At 52.3% G+C, this 19,855-nt stretch overlaps 2 protein-coding genes across 3 annotated transcripts; one reads left to right on the forward strand and one right to left on the reverse strand.

Annotated features, from left to right (window-relative positions):
• Positions 1 to 279: 279 nt before the first annotated feature.
• Positions 280 to 11,168, reverse strand: prelid1b (PRELI domain containing 1b). Of its 2 annotated transcripts, XM_084691924.1 has the most exons (6): positions 10,835 to 11,158; positions 10,015 to 10,184; positions 9,416 to 9,641; positions 9,218 to 9,322; positions 2,036 to 2,114; positions 280 to 891 (listed from the first exon to the last, which is right to left on the reverse strand). In XM_084691924.1, exons 2-6 carry the CDS (start codon positions 10,104 to 10,106, stop codon positions 791 to 793), a joined length of 603 nt encoding a protein of 200 aa, XP_084548050.1. In that variant the 5' UTR covers positions 10,107 to 10,184; positions 10,835 to 11,158; the 3' UTR covers positions 280 to 790. The 2 variants fall into 2 exon arrangements, with proteins under 2 accessions (XP_084548050.1, XP_084548051.1); XM_084691925.1 differs by lacking the exon at positions 2,036 to 2,114 and having other exon boundaries at positions 10,835 to 11,168.
• Positions 10,378 to 19,850, forward strand: LOC146221547 (atrial natriuretic peptide receptor 1). The gene is made up of 23 exons (XM_084692040.1): positions 10,378 to 10,416; positions 11,609 to 11,723; positions 11,903 to 12,035; positions 12,226 to 12,358; positions 12,819 to 12,923; positions 13,314 to 13,416; positions 13,890 to 14,035; positions 14,126 to 14,198; positions 14,281 to 14,419; positions 14,576 to 14,662; positions 15,021 to 15,164; positions 15,336 to 15,457; positions 16,005 to 16,143; positions 16,374 to 16,422; positions 16,818 to 16,919; positions 17,080 to 17,199; positions 17,551 to 17,644; positions 17,732 to 17,819; positions 18,220 to 18,359; positions 18,752 to 18,904; positions 19,133 to 19,231; positions 19,428 to 19,519; positions 19,665 to 19,850. Exons 1-23 carry the CDS (start codon positions 10,378 to 10,380, stop codon positions 19,848 to 19,850), a joined length of 2,601 nt encoding a protein of 866 aa, XP_084548166.1.
• Positions 19,851 to 19,855: the final 5 nt, after the last annotated feature.

Genomic DNA, 19,855 nt, shown 5'->3' on the forward strand with positions numbered 1-19,855 from the left:
ACAATAAAGGAAGTATGATGTTAAATTGTAAATGTCTCATTTCCAACGCATTAAGATTTTATTGGTTGACGGTGGCACTTCGCAAGCCAATCAGAGTGTAGGGTGTCTGGGTGGTGGGAACTATCACTCTTACCTAGCAACAGTCGCAAACCCTCCACAACATCACCGGAGGCCCTCTCCCCATCCGATAGCGCTTTGTGGTGAGAAGTGGGTGATTATCGGGGAAGTTGTCGCTTCTCTGGTTTTCCAAACACATGCAAACACGATCAGACAACGCAGTGTTGTACTTTAATCCTTTTTATTTTATCCTTTTCTACGCAACGTATAAAACGTCTAATGGACGTCATCTTCAATATGTGTAGCTACATGCCGAGGCGGGCACATTATTAATATTGCTCATATTAAACTCTCTTATTTGCTGCTTCTGTCTAGTCACAAGTTTGTGTTTCCCGAGCAAATGGGAGTGTGGTAGAAGGAGAACACCTGATATGAGATTTGTAACTGATAAAGCGATCTGCTGACTAGCTCTGATGAGGCATGCTCTGTCAGTTGCACAAACATGTTTAAAGTAGACAAGTTTCAATTTCAACATAGGCTAATGATAACACTGCAGAATTACATACAAAAATATATAGATTAAAAAAAGATGTCACAGATACAACTATGAAAACCAATAATGAAAAAATAATAAAGCATGAATGATCATTGAACTGTGTCCTGAGTGTTAGCTCTGGTAGATACAGATATACTGGAAATAAAGAGGTGTGTAACCAGGAAGTGCAATCAGGGGTCATGCAAACTGCTGAGGCTTCTGGGTAGTGGAGGCGGCTGGAGGCGGCAAGGACTTTGGCTTCTCTGATTCCTGGTCGCCAAGGGGACAGTGGGGCATCTCTGTTGTGGAGGAGAGGAGGAACCGGTCAGGTGTGGAGACACTGACTGTGTGTGTGTGAGAGAGAGGGTGTGTGTGTGTGAGGGTGTGTGAGAGAGAGGGTGTGTGTGTGTGAGGGTGTGTGAGAGAGAGGGTGTGTGTGTGTGAGGGTGTGTGAGAGAGAGGGTGTGTGTGTGTGAGGGTGTGTGAGAGAGAGGGTGTGTGTGTGTGAGGGTGTGTGAGAGAGAGGGTGTGTGTGTGTGAGGGTGTGTGAGAGAGAGGGTGTGTGTGTGTGAGGGTGTGTGAGAGAGAGGGTGTGTGTGTGTGAGGGTGTGTGAGAGAGAGGGTGTGTGTGTGTGAGGGTGTGTGAGAGAGAGGGTGTGTGTGTGTGAGGGTGTGTGAGAGAGAGGGTGTGTGTGTGTGAGGGTGTGTGAGAGAGAGGGTGTGTGTGTGTGAGGGTGTGTGAGAGAGAGGGTGTGTGTGTGTGAGGGTGTGTGAGAGAGAGGGTGTGTGTGTGTGAGGGTGTGTGAGAGAGAGGGTGTGTGTGTGTGAGGGTGTGTGAGAGAGAGGGTGTGTGTGTGTGAGGGTGTGTGAGAGAGAGGGTGTGTGAGAGAGAGGGTGTGTGAGAGAGAGGGTGTGTGTGTGTGAGGGTGTGTGAGAGAGAGGGTGTGTGTGTGTGAGGGTGTGTGAGAGAGAGGGTGTGTGTGTGTGAGGGTGTGTGAGAGAGAGGGTGTGTGTGTGTGAGGGTGTGTGAGAGAGAGGGTGTGTGTGTGTGAGGGTGTGTGAGAGAGAGGGTGTGTGTGTGTGAGGGTGTGTGAGAGAGAGGGTGTGTGTGTGTGAGGGTGTGTGAGAGAGAGGGTGTGTGTGTGTGAGGGTGTGTGAGAGAGAGGGTGTGTGTGTGTGAGGGTGTGTGAGAGAGAGGGTGTGTGTGTGTGAGGGTGTGTGAGAGAGAGGGTGTGTGAGAGAGAGGGTGTGTGAGAGGGTGTGTGTGTGTGAGGGTGTGTGAGAGAGAGGGTGTGTGTGTGTGAGGGTGTGTGAGAGAGAGGGTGTGTGTGTGTGAGGGTGTGTGAGAGAGAGGGTGTGTGTGTGTGAGGGTGTGTGAGAGAGAGAGAGGGGGGGGGGTGAGAAAGACAGAGCGAGAAAGAGAGTGTGTGCGTGTGTACATACTCTGCAGTTTGGAGAGTGCGTACTCCAGCCCCTTCACAGCTTTCATCTGATTACTCTTAAACCTTGCCAGGCCAAACTCCTGAGAGGAAGGGAGGGTTAGCCAGGGTCTATCAAGTGTGTGTGTGTGTGTGTGTACCTGGATAGGTCTGGGGAGCCCATAGACTCCAGAGGAGAGTCATGCTGCGTGTGTGTGTGTGTACCTGGATAGGTCTGGAGAGCCCATAGACTCCAGAGGAGAGCCATGCTGCGTGTGTGTGTGTACCTGGATAGGTCTGGAGAGCCCATAGACTCCAGAGGAGAGCCATGCTGCGTGTGTGTGTGTGTGTGTGTGTGTTTACCTGGATAGGTCTGGAGAGCCCATAGACTCCAGAGGAGAGCCATGCTGTGTGTGTGTGTGTACCTGGATAGGTCTGGAGAGCCCATAGACTCCAGAGGAGAGCCATGCTGTGTGTGTGTGTGTACCTGGATAGGTCTGGAGAGCCCATAGACTCCAGAGGAGAGCCATGCTGTGTGTGTGTGTGTACCTGGATAGGTCTGGAGAGCCCATAGACTCCAGAGGAGAGCCATGCTGTGTGTGTGTGTGTACCTGGATAGGTCTGGAGAGCCCATAGACTCCAGAGGAGAGCCATGCTGTGTGTGTGTGTGTGTGTGTGTGTACCTGGATAGGTCTGGAGAGCCCATAGACTCCAGAGGAGAGCCATGCTGTGTGTGTGTGTGTGTGTACCTGGATAGGTCTGGAGAGCCCATAGACTCCAGAGGAGAGCCATGCTGTGTGTGTGTGTGTGTGTGTGTGTGTGTGTGTGTGTACCTGGATAGGTCTGGAGAGCCCATAGACTCCAGAGGAGAGCCATGCTGTGTGTGTGTGTGTGTGTGTACCTGGATAGGTCTGGAGAGCCCATAGACTCCAGAGGAGAGCCATGCTGTGTGTGTGTGTGTGTGTGTACCTGGATAGGTCTGGAGAGCCCATAGACTCCAGAGGAGAGCCATGCTGTGTGTGTGTGTGTGTGTGTACCTGGATAGGTCTGGAGAGCCCATAGACTCCAGAGGAGAGCCATGCTGTGTGTGTGTGTGTGTGTGTGTGTACCTGGATAGGTCTGGAGAGCCCATAGACTCCAGAGGAGAGCCATGCTGTGTGTGTGTGTGTGTGTGTGTGTGTGTGTGTGTGTACCTGGATAGGTCTGGAGAGCCCATAGACTCCAGAGGAGAGCCATGCTGTGTGTGTGTGTGTGTGTACCTGGATAGGTCTGGAGAGCCCATAGACTCCAGAGGAGAGCCATGCTGTGTGTGTGTGTGTGTGTGTGTGTACCTGGATAGGTCTGGAGAGCCCATAGACTCCAGAGGAGAGCCATGCTGTGTGTGTGTGTGTGTGTGTGTGTACCTGGATAGGTCTGGAGAGCCCATAGACTCCAGAGGAGAGCCATGCTGTGTGTGTGTGTGTGTGTGTACCTGGATAGGTCTGGAGAGCCCATAGACTCCAGAGGAGAGCCATGCTGTGTGTGTGTGTGTGTGTGTGTGTACCTGGATAGGTCTGGAGAGCCCATAGACTCCAGAGGAGAGCCATGCTGTGTGTGTGTGTGTGTGTGTACCTGGATAGGTCTGGAGAGCCCATAGACTCCAGAGGAGAGCCATGCTGTGTGTGTGTGTGTGTGTGTGTGTGTGTGTACCTGGATAGGTCTGGAGAGCCCATAGACTCCAGAGGAGAGCCATGCTGTGTGTGTGTGTGTGTGTGTACCTGGATAGGTCTGGAGAGCCCATAGACTCCAGAGGAGAGCCATGCTGTGTGTGTGTGTGTGTGTGTACCTGGATAGGTCTGGAGAGCCCATAGACTCCAGAGGAGAGCCATGCTGTGTGTGTGTGTGTGTGTGTGTGTGTGTACCTGGATAGGTCTGGAGAGCCCATAGACTCCAGAGGAGAGCCATGCTGTGTGTGTGTGTGTGTGTACCTGGATAGGTCTGGAGAGCCCATAGACTCCAGAGGAGAGCCATGCTGTGTGTGTGTGTGTGTGTGTGTGTACCTGGATAGGTCTGGAGAGCCCATAGACTCCAGAGGAGAGCCATGCTGTGTGTGTGTGTGTGTGTGTGTGTGTGTGTGTGTGTGTACCTGGATAGGTCTGGAGAGCCCATAGACTCCAGAGGAGAGCCATGCTGTGTGTGTGTGTGTGTGTGTGTGTGTGTGTGTGTACCTGGATAGGTCTGGAGAGCCCATAGACTCCAGAGGAGAGCCATGCTGTGTGTGTGTGTGTGTGTGTGTGTGTACCTGGATAGGTCTGGAGAGCCCATAGACTCCAGAGGAGAGCCATGCTGTGTGTGTGTGTGTGTGTGTGTGTGTGTGTACCTGGATAGGTCTGGAGAGCCCATAGACTCCAGAGGAGAGCCATGCTGTGTGTGTGTGTGTGTGTGTGTGTGTGTGTGTGTACCTGGATAGGTCTGGAGAGCCCATAGACTCCAGAGGAGAGCCATGCTGTGTGTGTGTGTGTGTGTGTGTGTGTGTGTGTGTGTGTGTGTGTGTGTGTACCTGGATAGGTCTGGAGAGCCCATAGACTCCAGAGGAGAGCCATGCTGTGTGTGTGTGTGTGTGTGTGTGTACCTGGATAGGTCTGGAGAGCCCATAGACTCCAGAGGAGAGCCATGCTGTGTGTGTGTGTGTACCTGGATAGGTCTGGAGAGCCCATAGACTCCAGAGGAGAGCCATGCTGTGTGTGTGTGTGTGTGTGTGTGTGTGTGTGTGTGTACCTGGATAGGTCTGGAGAGCCCATAGACTCCAGAGGAGAGCCATGCTGTGTGTGTGTGTGTGTGTGTGTACCTGGATAGGTCTGGAGAGCCCATAGACTCCAGAGGAGAGCCATGCTGTGTGTGTGTGTGTGTGTGTGTGTGTGTGTGTGTGTACCTGGATAGGTCTGGAGAGCCCATAGACTCCAGAGGAGAGCCATGCTGTGTGTGTGTGTGTGTGTGTGTGTGTGTACCTGGATAGGTCTGGAGAGCCCATAGACTCCAGAGGAGAGCCATGCTGTGTGTGTGTGTGTGTGTGTGTGTGTGTGTGTACCTGGATAGGTCTGGAGAGCCCATAGACTCCAGAGGAGAGCCATGCTGTGTGTGTGTGTGTGTGTGTGTGTGTGTACCTGGATAGGTCTGGAGAGCCCATAGACTCCAGAGGAGAGCCATGCTGTGTGTGTGTGTGTGTGTGTGTGTGTGTGTGTACCTGGATAGGTCTGGAGAGCCCATAGACTCCAGAGGAGAGCCATGCTGTGTGTGTGTGTGTGTGTGTGTGTACCTGGATAGGTCTGGAGAGCCCATAGACTCCAGAGGAGAGCCATGCTGTGTGTGTGTGTGTGTACCTGGATAGGTCTGGAGAGCCCATAGACTCCAGAGGAGAGCCATGCTGTGTGTGTGTGTGTACCTGGATAGGTCTGGAGAGCCCATAGACTCCAGAGGAGAGCCATGCTGTGTGTGTGTGTGTGTGTGTGTGTGTGTGTGTACCTGGATAGGTCTGGAGAGCCCATAGACTCCAGAGGAGAGCCATGCTGTGTGTGTGTGTGTACCTGGATAGGTCTGGAGAGCCCATAGACTCCAGAGGAGAGCCATGCTGTGTGTGTGTGTGTGTGTGTGTGTGTGTGTACCTGGATAGGTCTGGAGAGCCCATAGACTCCAGAGGAGAGCCATGCTGTGTGTGTGTGTGTGTGTGTACCTGGATAGGTCTGGAGAGCCCATAGACTCCAGAGGAGAGCCATGCTGTGTGTGTGTGTGTGTGTGTGTGTGTACCTGGATAGGTCTGGAGAGCCCATAGACTCCAGAGGAGAGCCATGCTGTGTGTGTGTGTGTGTGTGTACCTGGATAGGTCTGGAGAGCCCATAGACTCCAGAGGAGAGCCATGCTGTGTGTGTGTGTGTGTGTGTACCTGGATAGGTCTGGAGAGCCCATAGACTCCAGAGGAGAGCCATGCTGTGTGTGTGTGTGTACCTGGATAGGTCTGGAGAGCCCATAGACTCCAGAGGAGAGCCATGCTGTGTGTGTGTGTACCTGGATAGGTCTGGAGAGCCCATAGACTCCAGAGGAGAGCCATGCTGTGTGTGTGTGTACCTGGATAGGTCTGGAGAGCCCATAGACTCCAGAGGAGAGCCATGCTGTGTGTGTGTGTACCTGGATAGGTCTGGAGAGCCCATAGACTCCAGAGGAGAGCCATGCTGTGTGTGTGTGTGTGTGTGTACCTGGATAGGTCTGGAGAGCCCATAGACTCCAGAGGAGAGCCATGCTGTGTGTGTGTGTGTGTGTGTACCTGGATAGGTCTGGAGAGCCCATAGACTCCAGAGGAGAGCCATGCTGTGTGTGTGTGTGTGTACCTGGATAGGTCTGGAGAGCCCATAGACTCCAGAGGAGAGCCATGCTGTGTGTGTGTGTGTGTACCTGGATAGGTCTGGAGAGCCCATAGACTCCAGAGGAGAGCCATGCTGTGTGTGTGTGTGTGTACCTGGATAGGTCTGGAGAGCCCATAGACTCCAGAGGAGAGCCATGCTGTGTGTGTGTGTGTGTGTGTGTGTGTGTGTGTACCTGGATAGGTCTGGAGAGCCCATAGACTCCAGAGGAGAGCCATGCTGTGTGTGTGTGTGTGTGTGTACCTGGATAGGTCTGGAGAGCCCATAGACTCCAGAGGAGAGCCATGCTGTGTGTGTGTGTGTGTGTGTACCTGGATAGGTCTGGAGAGCCCATAGACTCCAGAGGAGAGCCATGCTGTGTGTGTGTGTGTGTGTGTGTGTGTGTGTGTGTACCTGGATAGGTCTGGAGAGCCCATAGACTCCAGAGGAGAGCCATGCTGTGTGTGTGTGTGTGTGTGTACCTGGATAGGTCTGGAGAGCCCATAGACTCCAGAGGAGAGCCATGCTGTGTGTGTGTGTGTGTGTGTGTGTGTGTGTGTGTGTACCTGGATAGGTCTGGAGAGCCCATAGACTCCAGAGGAGAGCCATGCTGTGTGTGTGTGTGTGTGTGTACCTGGATAGGTCTGGAGAGCCCATAGACTCCAGAGGAGAGCCATGCTGGGTGTGTGTGTGTGTGTGTGTGTGTACCTGGATAGGTCTGGAGAGCCCATAGACTCCAGAGGAGAGCCATGCTGTGTGTGTGTGTGTGTGTGTACCTGGATAGGTCTGGAGAGCCCATAGACTCCAGAGGAGAGCCATGCTGTGTGTGTGTGTGTGTACCTGGATAGGTCTGGAGAGCCCATAGACTCCAGAGGAGAGCCATGCTGTGTGTTTGTGTGTGTGTGTACCTGGATAGGTCTGGAGAGCCCATAGACTCCAGAGGAGAGCCATGCTGTGTGTGTGTGTGTACCTGGATAGGTCTGGAGAGCCCATAGACTCCAGAGGAGAGCCATGCTGTGTGTGTGTGTGTGTGTGTACCTGGATAGGTCTGGAGAGCCCATAGACTCCAGAGGAGAGCCATGCTGTGTGTGTGTGTGTACCTGGATAGGTCTGGAGAGCCCATAGACTCCAGAGGAGAGCCATGCTGTGTGTGTGTGTGTACCTGGATAGGTCTGGAGAGCCCATAGACTCCAGAGGAGAGCCATGCTGTGTGTGTGTGTGTACCTGGATAGGTCTGGAGAGCCCATAGACTCCAGAGGAGAGCCATGCTGTGTGTGTGTGTGTACCTGGATAGGTCTGGAGAGCCCATAGACTCCAGAGGAGAGCCATGCTGTGTGTGTGTGTGTACCTGGATAGGTCTGGAGAGCCCATAGACTCCAGAGGAGAGCCATGCTGTGTGTGTGTGTGTACCTGGATAGGTCTGGAGAGCCCATAGACTCCAGAGGAGAGCCATGCTGTGTGTGTGTGTGTACCTGGATAGGTCTGGAGAGCCCATAGACTCCAGAGGAGAGCCATGCTGTGTGTGTGTGTGTACCTGGATAGGTCTGGAGAGCCCATAGACTCCAGAGGAGAGCCATGCTGTGTGTGTGTGTGTGTACCTGGATAGGTCTGGAGAGCCCATAGACTCCAGAGGAGAGCCATGCTGTGTGTGTGTGTGTACCTGGATAGGTCTGGAGAGCCCATAGACTCCAGAGGAGAGCCATGCTGTGTGTGTGTGTGTACCTGGATAGGTCTGGAGAGCCCATAGACTCCAGAGGAGAGCCATGCTGTGTGTGTGTGTGTACCTGGATAGGTCTGGAGAGCCCATAGACTCCAGAGGAGAGCCATGCTGTGTGTGTGTGTACCTGGATAGGTCTGGAGAGCCCATAGACTCCAGAGGAGAGCCATGCTGTGTGTGTGTGTGTACCTGGATAGGTCTGGAGAGCCCATAGACTCCAGAGGAGAGCCATGCTGTGTGTGTGTGTGTACCTGGATAGGTCTGGAGAGCCCATAGACTCCAGAGGAGAGCCATGCTGTGTGTGTGTGTACCTGGATAGGTCTGGAGAGCCCATAGACTCCAGAGGAGAGCCATGCTGTGTGTGTGTGTGTACCTGGATAGGTCTGGAGAGCCCATAGACTCCAGAGGAGAGCCATGCTGTGTGTGTGTGTGTACCTGGATAGGTCTGGAGAGCCCATAGACTCCAGAGGAGAGCCATGCTGTGTGTGTGTGTGTACCTGGATAGGTCTGGAGAGCCCATAGACTCCAGAGGAGAGCCATGCAGTGTGTGTGTGTGTACCTGGATAGGTCTGGAGAGCCCATAGACTCCAGAGGAGAGCCATGCTGTGTGTGTGTGTGTACCTGGATAGGTCTGGAGAGCCCATAGACTCCAGAGGAGAGCCATGCTGTGTGTGTGTGTGTACCTGGATAGGTCTGGAGAGCCCATAGACTCCAGAGGAGAGCCATGCTGTGTGTGTGTGTGTACCTGGATAGGTCTGGAGAGCCCATAGACTCCAGAGGAGAGCCATGCTGTGTGTGTGTGTGTACCTGGATAGGTCTGGAGAGCCCATAGACTCCAGAGGAGAGCCATGCTGTGTGTGTGTGTGTACCTGGATAGGTCTGGAGAGCCCATAGACTCCAGAGGAGAGCCATGCTGTGTGTGTGTGTGTACCTGGATAGGTCTGGAGAGCCCATAGACTCCAGAGGAGAGCCATGCTGTGTGTGTGTGTGTACCTGGATAGGTCTGGAGAGCCCATAGACTCCAGAGGAGAGCCATGCTGTGTGTGTGTGTGTACCTGGATAGGTCTGGAGAGCCCATAGACTCCAGAGGAGAGCCATGCTGTGTGTGTGTGTGTACCTGGATAGGTCTGGAGAGCCCATAGACTCCAGAGGAGAGCCATGCTTCCCTCTTCAGGTGAGTCTTGTCAGCCTCCTGCTGAAACACACACCTCTCCACTACGGTCTGGACACACACACACACACACATTAAAGTACAAGGATAGAAGTGTGTGTGTCACCATCAGAGTGTTATGGTAATGTTGTGTGTGTGTCTTACCATCAGAGTGTTGTGGTTGAGGTTCCAGGAGGTTGTGGTCATTTGGTGTGTGTGTGGGTCGACCACAGAATCTTCCAGAATGTAGACACACCTGGAGAGGTGTGCTGGGAATACCTTCTCCGCCCAGCGAGGAAGGCGATTGGTCTTGGTCAGCAGTCGCCGTGACAACAAACGCCTGTCTGCGGTCAGCTCCCGGAACACCACGTCCTCCGTCAGGACATGGGTGCTGGGGTCAGAGGTCAGGGGTCAGCACAAACTACACAGGGAGGGGATGTGTGTGAGTGACTTGAGCGTGAATGTGTGTGTCACCTGAAGGGGTTGGGGTAGTGTGTGTGTGTGTGTCACCTGAAGGGGTTGGGGTAGTGTGTGTGTGTGTGTCACCTGAAGGGGTTGGGGTAGTGTGTGTGTCCTGAAGGGGTTAGGGTAGTGTGTGTGTGTGTGTGTCACCTGAAGGGGTTGGGGTAGTGTGTGTGTCCTGAAGGGGTTAGGGTAGTGTGTGTGTGTGTCCTGAAGGGGTTGGGGTAGTGTGTGTGTGTGTGTCCTGAAGGGGTTGGGGTAGTGTGTGTGTCCTGAAGGGGTTGGGGTAGTGTGTGTGTCACCTGAAGGGGTTGGGGTAGCGCAGCCAGAAGGCCATCAGCACCTGGTCCCAGCCACTCAGAATGTCTGTTTCACTGCAGAAGTACTTCCCCATCTGCACTCCACACACACAGCCAAGGAAGTGAGGCTAGAGGGCTTTAACCATCACTGGAAACAATGCTGTTGGTTACAGCTGAGAGAGAGGGAGAGGGAGAGGGAGAGGGAGAGGGAGAGGGAGAGGGGGAGAGAGAGAGAGAGAGAAGGGGGAAAAGGAGAGAGATGGAGGGGGGAAGAGGAGAGAGATGGAGGGAGGAAGAGGATGAAATTGAGAGAAAGAGAGAGGAAGAGAGATTAAGGTAACCGCCACAACTTTACCTACTGTAATCATGATCCGTACTTCCGTCAACTTGCCCACCTTGACGCTGGTTAGATAGTTGAATACGATTTGATGACAGATAACATTGTATCTAGGCTTGGAGTTGATGATGTTTTGAATTCGGTAAAGGTAGATAGCTAGCGGATGGTACTAACCTGGCTGGAGAAAGACTGATTGCTTAGAAGCTGTAACTGCGTACAGTTCAGCTGACCAATCAGCTAGCCATTTGTCTCGCTATATCAAACGTACCGTGAGACGAGCTAACTAACAATAGCTGATAAATACATACTAAAGTGGAGCCATTGTACTTCGAGACGTGTCAGTGTTATCATAGTATGTGTTAAGTCTGCTAGAAAAGATAAACAGCTAGCTAGCTAGCGATGTCCCCAAAATAGACGTTAGCTCGCTCGCTAGCCTAAAACCAAACAAAGGCACTCCACAGTGAATTAAAAGGACAATCTACATACCTCAAACTTTTATTAACAATTGGACGATCTCAATTTGGGATTATTCCCCGATATTAAAATGTGTATTCTTTGCTGTGTGTCGTCTTCCATCTTCATAAAGACGGGGGGTCGTCTCCACGTCCAGCCGGTCAAACCTCGTTCTGAATGAACACAACACGGCGGTTCAGCTGCTGTAGCTGCCTGGCTTGTCCAGAGGATGTCGCTGTTCACCTAAAAACGCTGTGACCAAGAACGCGACCGCTGCTAACTTCACGAAACAGATACTGGATGGTGTTTCGTCATGGTGCAGCACCGTTAACATTTGAAATGTGAAATCAACTGCTTTTTTTCATCATATGTTAGGAGTGAACGAGTCAAGATTGATATTCGAAGGTAATAGGAACGCACTCCATCCTCTCACCCTCCCACCCCTCATCCTCTCACGCCCCCCCCCTCCCTTATCTTCTAACCCTCCCTCACCTCATCTTCTACCCCCCCCCCCCTCCCCTCATCCTCTCACCCCCTTCCCTCATCTCTCACCCTCTCCCTCCCTTCATCCTAATCGTCATTTGCGCCTGTTAGCGGTCAGAGACGCAGATGAGAAATACGCTTTGAAAATATGATTTATTTGAAAAGTTACTGTCTTTTAGCCATGGTCAGTAAACTTAAGCAGTCTATTAACACATCCACAATGCTGAACCGTTTGAAAAGTCTTCCACAAATGTATGAATGGAACCAACTCATTTTTTTACTGTATGTATTTACTTTTTTTCCTCAATTTCTCCTTTCATCCAGGCTACGGAGCTGCTGTTTGGGGGTCCGGTTTTTGGTTGGCACGACCTGGACAACAGCGAGTACGACTGCTGGCCCCTGGACAAGCCTGACGAGCTGAACATGATCGACTGCGGAGGTTGGTGAAATGTTCAAATGTAAAAAGTCGAATTTGAAAAGATCGACAAATATGCGTAGGCATTTTACCTTTCGATTTTTTTTAAAATTGCGTGTGTATGTGTGCATGCGTGTGTGTATGAATGCGTGAGTGTGTATATGTTCATGCGTGTGTGTGTGTGCGTGTGTGTGTGTGTGCAGGGCTCGAGATGGCGTGGGTGGACAGACCACCAGACACAGTGAAGGTTGGGGAGGTGTTCAACGTGTCCTACTCTGTCACCACCCAGGACAGCTTCTACCAGTGGGCCCTGGACAACAGCATCTTCACACGCAGGTGTGTGTGTGTGTGGTGTGTGTGTGTGTGTGTGTGGTGTGCGTGTGGTGTGCGTGTGTGGTGGGTTTCTGTGTGAACTTCTTGGTGTGTTTGGAACATCTGTCAGGTGCGCATAACCTCTTCTCTGGTGTGTGTGTCTCTGTGTGTGTGTCTGTGTGTGTCTGTGTGTGTGTGGGTGTGTGTGTGTCAGCTCCATCGTGGATGTAGCTGCAGCCAAGAGCTTCTGTGAGGACCATGAATGTCCTGCCAACTGGAGAGATGCTAACGAAGACAACTGCTGCATCCACCACGCCAACATCCACTCCTGCCCCTTAGGATACATGGTACACACACACACACACACACACACATGCATATACACGCACACACACACACACACATGCATATACACATGCCGAGAGGCATCAGTTCATCAATTCTGCTTCTCACTTATTTTTCTTTCTTTTTCCATCCATCCCTCCCTCCCTCTCTCCCCTGCTCTCCCCCCTCTCTCCCCCTCTCTCCCCCCTCTCTCCTCCCTCTCTCCCCCTTCTCTCCTCCCTCTCTCCTCCCTCTCTCCCCCTCTCTCCCCTCCCTCTCCTCCCTCTCTCCCCCTCTCCTCCCCTCCCTCTCCTCCCTCTCTCCTCCCTCTCTCTCCCCTCTCTCCCCCCTCTCTTCTCCCTCTCTCCTCCCTCTCTCCCCCCTCTCTCCTCCCTCTCTCCTCCCTCTCTTCTCCCTCTCCCCCTCCCTCTCTCCTCCCTCTCTCCTCCCTCTCTCCTCCCTCTCTCCCCTCCCTCTCCCCAGACTTCGGAGAGGATCTGTGGTCCCTGGATTCCAGATGACGGTCAGATCTTCACACACACCATCTCCACTTCTGGCAAGATGACCCAGACCAACTGGACTGCCAAGGTGTGACTCACACACACACACACACACACACTCCCATGCACTGACATACAAGTACATTTAACTTTGGATAAACGGGGCTGTTCAATGAATTAAGGAGGGAATCAGGTGGCTGAGTGGTTAGGGAATCGGGCTTGTAATCAGAAGTTTGCCGGTTCGATTCCCTGCTGTGCGAATGACGTTTTGCACACCCTACTTGCAACTTCACCCTACTTGCCTCGGGGGGAATGTCCCTGTACTTACTGTAAGTTGCTCTGGATGAGAGCGTCTGCTAAATGACTAAATGTAAATGAATAAGAAGGTGACGTGTTGTAAACAGTTAACAGGCAGGGATGTAAGATGAAGTCCCAGTGTAACAGGAAGTGATGTAACAGGAAGGTGTGTGTGCTGCAGGTGGTGCTGACCCATGTGGGGCTGACCTCCCTGATTGCTCACATCAGAGTGGGACTCATGCAGGTGGCCCTGGAAGCCAAGAGCACCGTGCTGCCCGCAACACGTACGGAACATTGTGTGTGTGTGTTTGTGCAGACTGTGGGAACAGCCTAGAGTGTGTGTGTGTGTGTGTAGACTGTTGCAACAGCTTAGTGTGTGTGGGTGTAGACTGTGGTAACAGTTTAGTGTGTGTAGACTGTGGTAACAGCTTAGTGTGTGTGTGTGTGTGTAGACTATGATAACAGCTTAGTGTGTGTGTGTAGACTGTTGCAACAGCTTAGTGTGTGTGTGTGTAGACTGTGGTAACAGTTTAGTGTGTGTAGACTGTGATAACAGCTTAGTGTGTGTGTGTGTGTAGACTGTGATAACAGCTTAGTGTGTGTATGTGTGTAGACTGTTGCAACAGCTTAGTGTGTGTGCGTGTAGACTGTGGTAACAGCTTAGTGTGTGTGTGTGTAGACTGTGGTAACAGCTTAGTGTGTGTGTGTGTAGACTGTGGTAACAGCTTAGTGTGTGTGTGTGTGTGTGTGTGTGCAGACTGTGGGAACAGTGTGTGTGAGCAGGATGAGCAGTGCTCCACCTGTCCTGCTGACTGTGGAGAGTGTCCCATGAGCACCTCCATCAAGCTGGCCATCAGCCTGCCTGCTGCCCTGGTCAGCATCAGCTTCTTCTGCACTGCCATGGTGGGTGTCTCTCTCTCTCTCTCTCTCTCTCTCTCTCTCACGCACACACACACACACACACACACTAAGCTGTTCTCCTATGTGTTTCAGTGGTTCAGGTACCAGAAGCAGAGGATGTTCTGGGACGAGAGCTGGATCATAGAATATGGACAGATCAAACAAGGTGAGAAAGAGAAGAGAGGAGAGGAAGGGAGGGAGGGAAGGGGAAAGGAGGGGAGGAGAACACTGACTATCTCCCTCTCCAGACCAGATGACCAGGACCACCAGCGTCATCAGTGTTCCTCTGGCCAACAGCGACTCCAACACCAGCTGTGTCACTGCGCTCAGCTCCTGCACCACCCAGCACGCCTCCCGCAAACACCTCTTCACACTCACCGGGATGTAGTGGGTAGCACACACACCACACACACCGCACACACACACACACACACACACACACACCATACACACACCATACACACACACACACACACACACACCATACACACACACACCATACACACACACACAGACTCACCTGTGTGAGCCTCTCTGTCTTAGTGACGGCAGATCTGTGGCGATCAAGAGGATCCACACCAAAACCTTCTCCCTCTCCAAGTCCATCAGGCAAGAGGTCAAACGAGTCAGGTGAGACGCACATTCACACACACACACACACACACACACATTCTGTCACACATACACACACACAAACATTCTGTCACACATACACACACACACACACACACATTCTGTCACACATACACACACACACACACACACATTCTGTCACACATACACACATACACACACACACACACATTCTGTCACACATACACACACACACACACACACACATTCTGTCACACATACACACATACACACACACACACACACACATTCTGTCACACATACACACATACACACACACACACACACACATTCTGTCACACATACACTCTCTCTCTCACACACAGACACACATCTCTGAGTGTGTCTCTCTCAGGGAGCTGGACCATCCTAACTTGTGTAAGTTCTACGGAGGCTGTGTGGAGGTTCCCAATGTTGCCATAGTAACAGAGTACTGCCCCAAAGGCAGTCTGAATGACGTGCTGCTGAATGAGGAGATACCCCTGAACTGGGGCTTCAGGTACCACACACACACACACACACACACACACACACACACACACCTGAGGAAAAAACCCTGAACTTCTCCCTTCTCACACTCGTGTGTGTGTATATGTGTGTATATGTGTGTATATGTGTGTGTGGGTATATGTGTGTATATGTGTGTGTATATGTGTGTGTGTGTGTGCAGGTTCTCCTTTGCTACAGATATCGCCCGGGGTATGGCCTACCTGCACCAACACAAGGTGTGTCACGGGCACCTCAAGTCACTCAACTGTGTCCTTGACGACCGCTGGGTCTGCAAGATCACAGGTACCAAACTAACTCATACCAAACTAACTCATACCAAATTAACTCATACCAAACTAACTCATACCGAACTAACTCATACCAAACTAACTCATACCAAACTAACTCATACCGAACTAACTCATACCAAACTATCTCATACCAAACTAACTCATACCGAACTAACTCATACCAAACTATCTCATACCAAACTATCTCATACCAAACTAACTCATACCGAACTAACTCATACCAAACCATCTCATACCAAACTAACTCACACCGAACTAACTCATACCAAACTATCTCATACCAAACTAACTAACTACTGACAAACTAAACTAACTCACTTCTTCACTAGACTAACTCAACTAACTCAACTACTTAACCTAACTAAACTGACCCCTCCCATCTTACCTCTTCCCCCTATATATATGGGTATACATTTGAAATATATGAAATATATAAAATAAAATATTTTTTCAACCTTTCAAAACCTCTTTTTTGAAACCTTTTGTTGAAAATATTTTTCCAACTTTTCATAAACCTCTTTTTGGAAACCTCCTCCTAGACTACGGGCTGTCCACCTATCGGAGAGAGGACATGGCTGAGCCCCTGACGACCTATCAGCAGAGACTACAGGAGGTGTACACGCCCCCTGAGTGTCACAACTGCAACCTGGAGCCCACCCTGCCTGGAGATGTGTTCAGGTACACACACACACACACACACCCTGCCTGGAGATGTGTTCAGGTACACACACACACACACACCCTGGCTGGAGATGTGTTCAGGTACACACACACACACACACACACCCTGGCTGGAGATGTGTTCAGGTACACACACACACACACACCCTGGCTGGAGATGTGTTCAGGTACACACACACACACACACACGTGAATACAGATGTACAGATTCTTCTGTATTTTTGCAGTTATTCCATAATCCTGCTGGAGATCGCTACTCGCAGCGACCCTGTCCCTGTAAGTATGTGTGTGTGTGTGTCATTCTCGTGTTCGTTCCCTGACATCCTGGCTGACCCAAGTCATCATCTCACAGGTCATGTCTGTGGGTGAAGGTCAAAGGTCATTCATCAGTGGACGCAGGGACTGTTTAAATCGATACGGCAACAAGCATGGCATCAGACATCCTGCTGGTCATCCATCTCCATGCCAACACCATCCAATCACCATGCCAACACCGTCCCATCACCACCCACTAAAAATAACTATCTTTCCTGCTTCCAATCTCTCCCCTTCCTGCTCCCCTCCCTGCCCCCCCTCTCCTGCCCCCCTTCCTGCCCCCCCTTCCTGCCCCCCCTTCCTGCCCCCTCTCCTGCCCCCCTTCCTGCCCCCCCCCCCTCCCTCCCCCCCCCCAGGTGGAGGACTCCTCTCTGGAGTGTGCTTGGTGCCCCCCCCTGCCAGAGCTCATCTCAGGGAAGACTGACAACACCTGCCCCTGCCCTGCCGAGTACGTGGAGGTAGGTAGCTGATTGGTCAGGTCTCGGTGTGTCTGGAAGCTGATTGGTCAGGTCTGGGTGTGTCTGGAAGCTGATTGGTCAGGTCTGGGTGTGTCTGGAAGCTGATTGGTCAGGTCTGTGTGTGTCTGGAAGCTGATTGGTTAACACTGTGTCTCTGTAGCTTATCAGGCGCTGCCGTTCTCATAACCCCGCCCACCGGCCTGCATTTGAGCAGATCAGGAAGGTGGTCCAGAGGATCAACCCTCACAAAGTCAGCCCTGTGGACATGATGATGAACCTGGTATGACCTCCACACGACCCCCACATGACCTCCACATGACCTCCACACGAACCCCACACGACCTCCACATGACCTGACCCTGGTGTTGCCCCTGGTGTTGCACCTGGTTTTAAACCTGGTGTTGCCCCTGGTGATGACCCTGGTGTTGCCCCTGGTGATGACCCTGGTGTTGCCCCTGGTGATGACCCTGGTTTGACCCTGGTTTGACCCTGGTGATGACCCTGGTGTTGCCCCTGGTTTGACCCTGGTGATGACCCTGGTGTTGCCCCTGGTGATGACCCTGGTGTTGCCCCTGGTGATGACCCTGGTTTGACCCTGGTGTTGACCCTGGTTTTGACCCTGGCCCTTCAGATGGAGAAGTACAGTAAGCACCTGGAGGTGCTGGTGGCAGAGAGGACCCAGGACTTGATGCACGAGAAACAGAAGACAGACCGGCTGCTTTACAGTACGACACACCCCATACACACACCCCATACACACACACATGTATGTGTGATCCTCTGGACACCTGTGTATGTGTGTGTGTGTGTAGGCATGCTGCCTCGTCAGGTGGCAGATGACCTGAGGCAGGGGAAACCATCTCAGGCCCAGAGCTTCGTCAGTGCCACCGTCTTCTTCAGGTGATCCTCCTTCTCCTCTCCCATCCTCCCTCTCCTCCTGCTCCTTCTCCTCTCCCATCCTCCCCCTCCTCCTTCTCCTCTCCCATCCTCCCCCTCCTCCTGCTCCTTCTCCTCTCCCATCCTCCCCCTCCTCCTTCTCCTCTCCCATCCTCCCCCTCCCTCTCCTGCCTCTCCTCTCCCATCCTCCCCCTCCCTCTCCTCTCCCATCCTCCCCCTCCCCCTCCCTCCCTCTCCTCTCCCATCCTCCCCCTCCCTCTGCTCCTTCTCCTCTCCCATCCTCCCTCTCCCTCCTCCTCCCCCTGCCTGCTTCCCCCTCCCTCCCCCTCCCTCCCTCTCCTCCTCCTTCTCCTCCCCTTCCCTCTGTACTCACTCCCTCCCTCCCTCCTCCCCCTCTCTCCAGTGACATCGTGGGGTTCACCCATCTCTCCAGCTCCAGTACTCCCTACCAGGTTGTAGACTTCCTCAACAAGCTCTACACAACCTTTGATGACATCATAGACAACTACGACGTCTACAAGGTGGAAACCATAGGGGACGCCTGTGAGTCTGGCTCTCTCTCTTCATCTCTCTCTCTTTCCCTCTCTCTATGCCTCTCTCTCTCTACCTCTCTCTTCATCTCTCTCTACCTCTCTGTTCCTCTCTCTCTACCTCTCTCTATGCCTCTCTCTCTACCTCTCTCCATTTACCACTCTTTCTCTCTCCCTTTCTTATTCATCTACCTCTAAATCTCACTCCATCTACCCATGGCTCTCTCTGTGTGTGTCTCTGTGTGTGTGTTTCTGTGTGTGTCTCTGTGTGTGTGTTTCTGTGTGTGTCTCTGTGTGTGTCTCTGTGTGTGTGTTTCTGTGTGTGTCTCTGTGTGTGTCTCTGTGTGTGTGTTTCTGTGTGTGTCTCTGTGTGTGTCTCATGTGTGTGTTTCTGGGAGAGAGCAGACATGGTTGTGTCAGGTGTGCCCAAGGAGAACGGCATCCAGCACGCGTCTGAGATCTGCAGCATGGCTCTGGACCTGGTGGCTGTCTGTCGCAGCTTCAGAATCCCTCACAAACCCAACACCCTGCTGCAGATACGCGCTGGTATACACTCAGGTAACACCCACACACAAACCCATCACCCTGCTGCAGATACACTCAGGTAACACACACACACAAACCCATCACCCTGCTGCAGATACACTCAGGTAACACACACACACAAACCCATCACCCTGCTGCAGATACACTCAGGTAACACACACACACAAACCCATCACCCTGCTGCAGATACACTCAGGTAACACACACACACAAACCCATGCTCCTGGCTGTGTGTTGCAGGGCCGGTGGTGGCTGGTGTAGTCGGCACCAAGATGCCTCGCTACTGTTTGTTTGGAGACACAGTCAACACAGCCTCCAGGATGGAGTCCACCAGCGAGGGTGAGGAGCTAGCGCTTGCTAGGGAAGGGCTGGCACACTGAACACTGGGCTCTCTATTAGAATGGAGGCATATGCTAATGCTAGGGAAGAGACCATCTTCAGCAGTGGCTAATGCTAGGGAAATATGAATCTCAATGACAGTAGGATGTCTATGGCAGAGACAGAGGAAGCTAACGCTAGGGAAGTGTGTCCTCAGCCCTGAAGATCCAGTGCAGCTCCGGTACATTTTACCTGTTGGAGGAGATAGGAGGCTACGTGCTAAACTGCAGAGGCATGCTCCAGGTCAAGGTCAGCACACACACACACACACACACTGTAACTTCAGATGATGCATACATCTAGTTCTGCCTTTCTGTTCTACATGGATCAAATACTGTCCCTCCTTCCCCTCCTTCCTCCCCTCCCCCCTCCCTCCCTCCCCTCTCTTCCCCAGGGTAAGGGGGATATGGTGACCTACTGGCTGGAGGGGAAGCAGGTGTCCCTGTCCTGTAAGGACCCCTACCAGGACCCCTCCAGGGTGTCCAGTAGGAAGCCTGCTGTGGTTCCTGACAGTGACAGAGAGCTGTACTCCTCCATGCCAGGCTTCCTCAACCACGACCTGCTGCTAGACCCTGCCTGACCCCC

The sequence above is a fragment of the Hypomesus nipponensis genome, chromosome 25 (assembly GCF_054491055.1).
Source record: "Hypomesus nipponensis isolate SF chromosome 25, ASM5449105v1, whole genome shotgun sequence".
Taxonomy (NCBI): Eukaryota; Metazoa; Chordata; class Actinopteri; order Osmeriformes; family Osmeridae; genus Hypomesus; species Hypomesus nipponensis.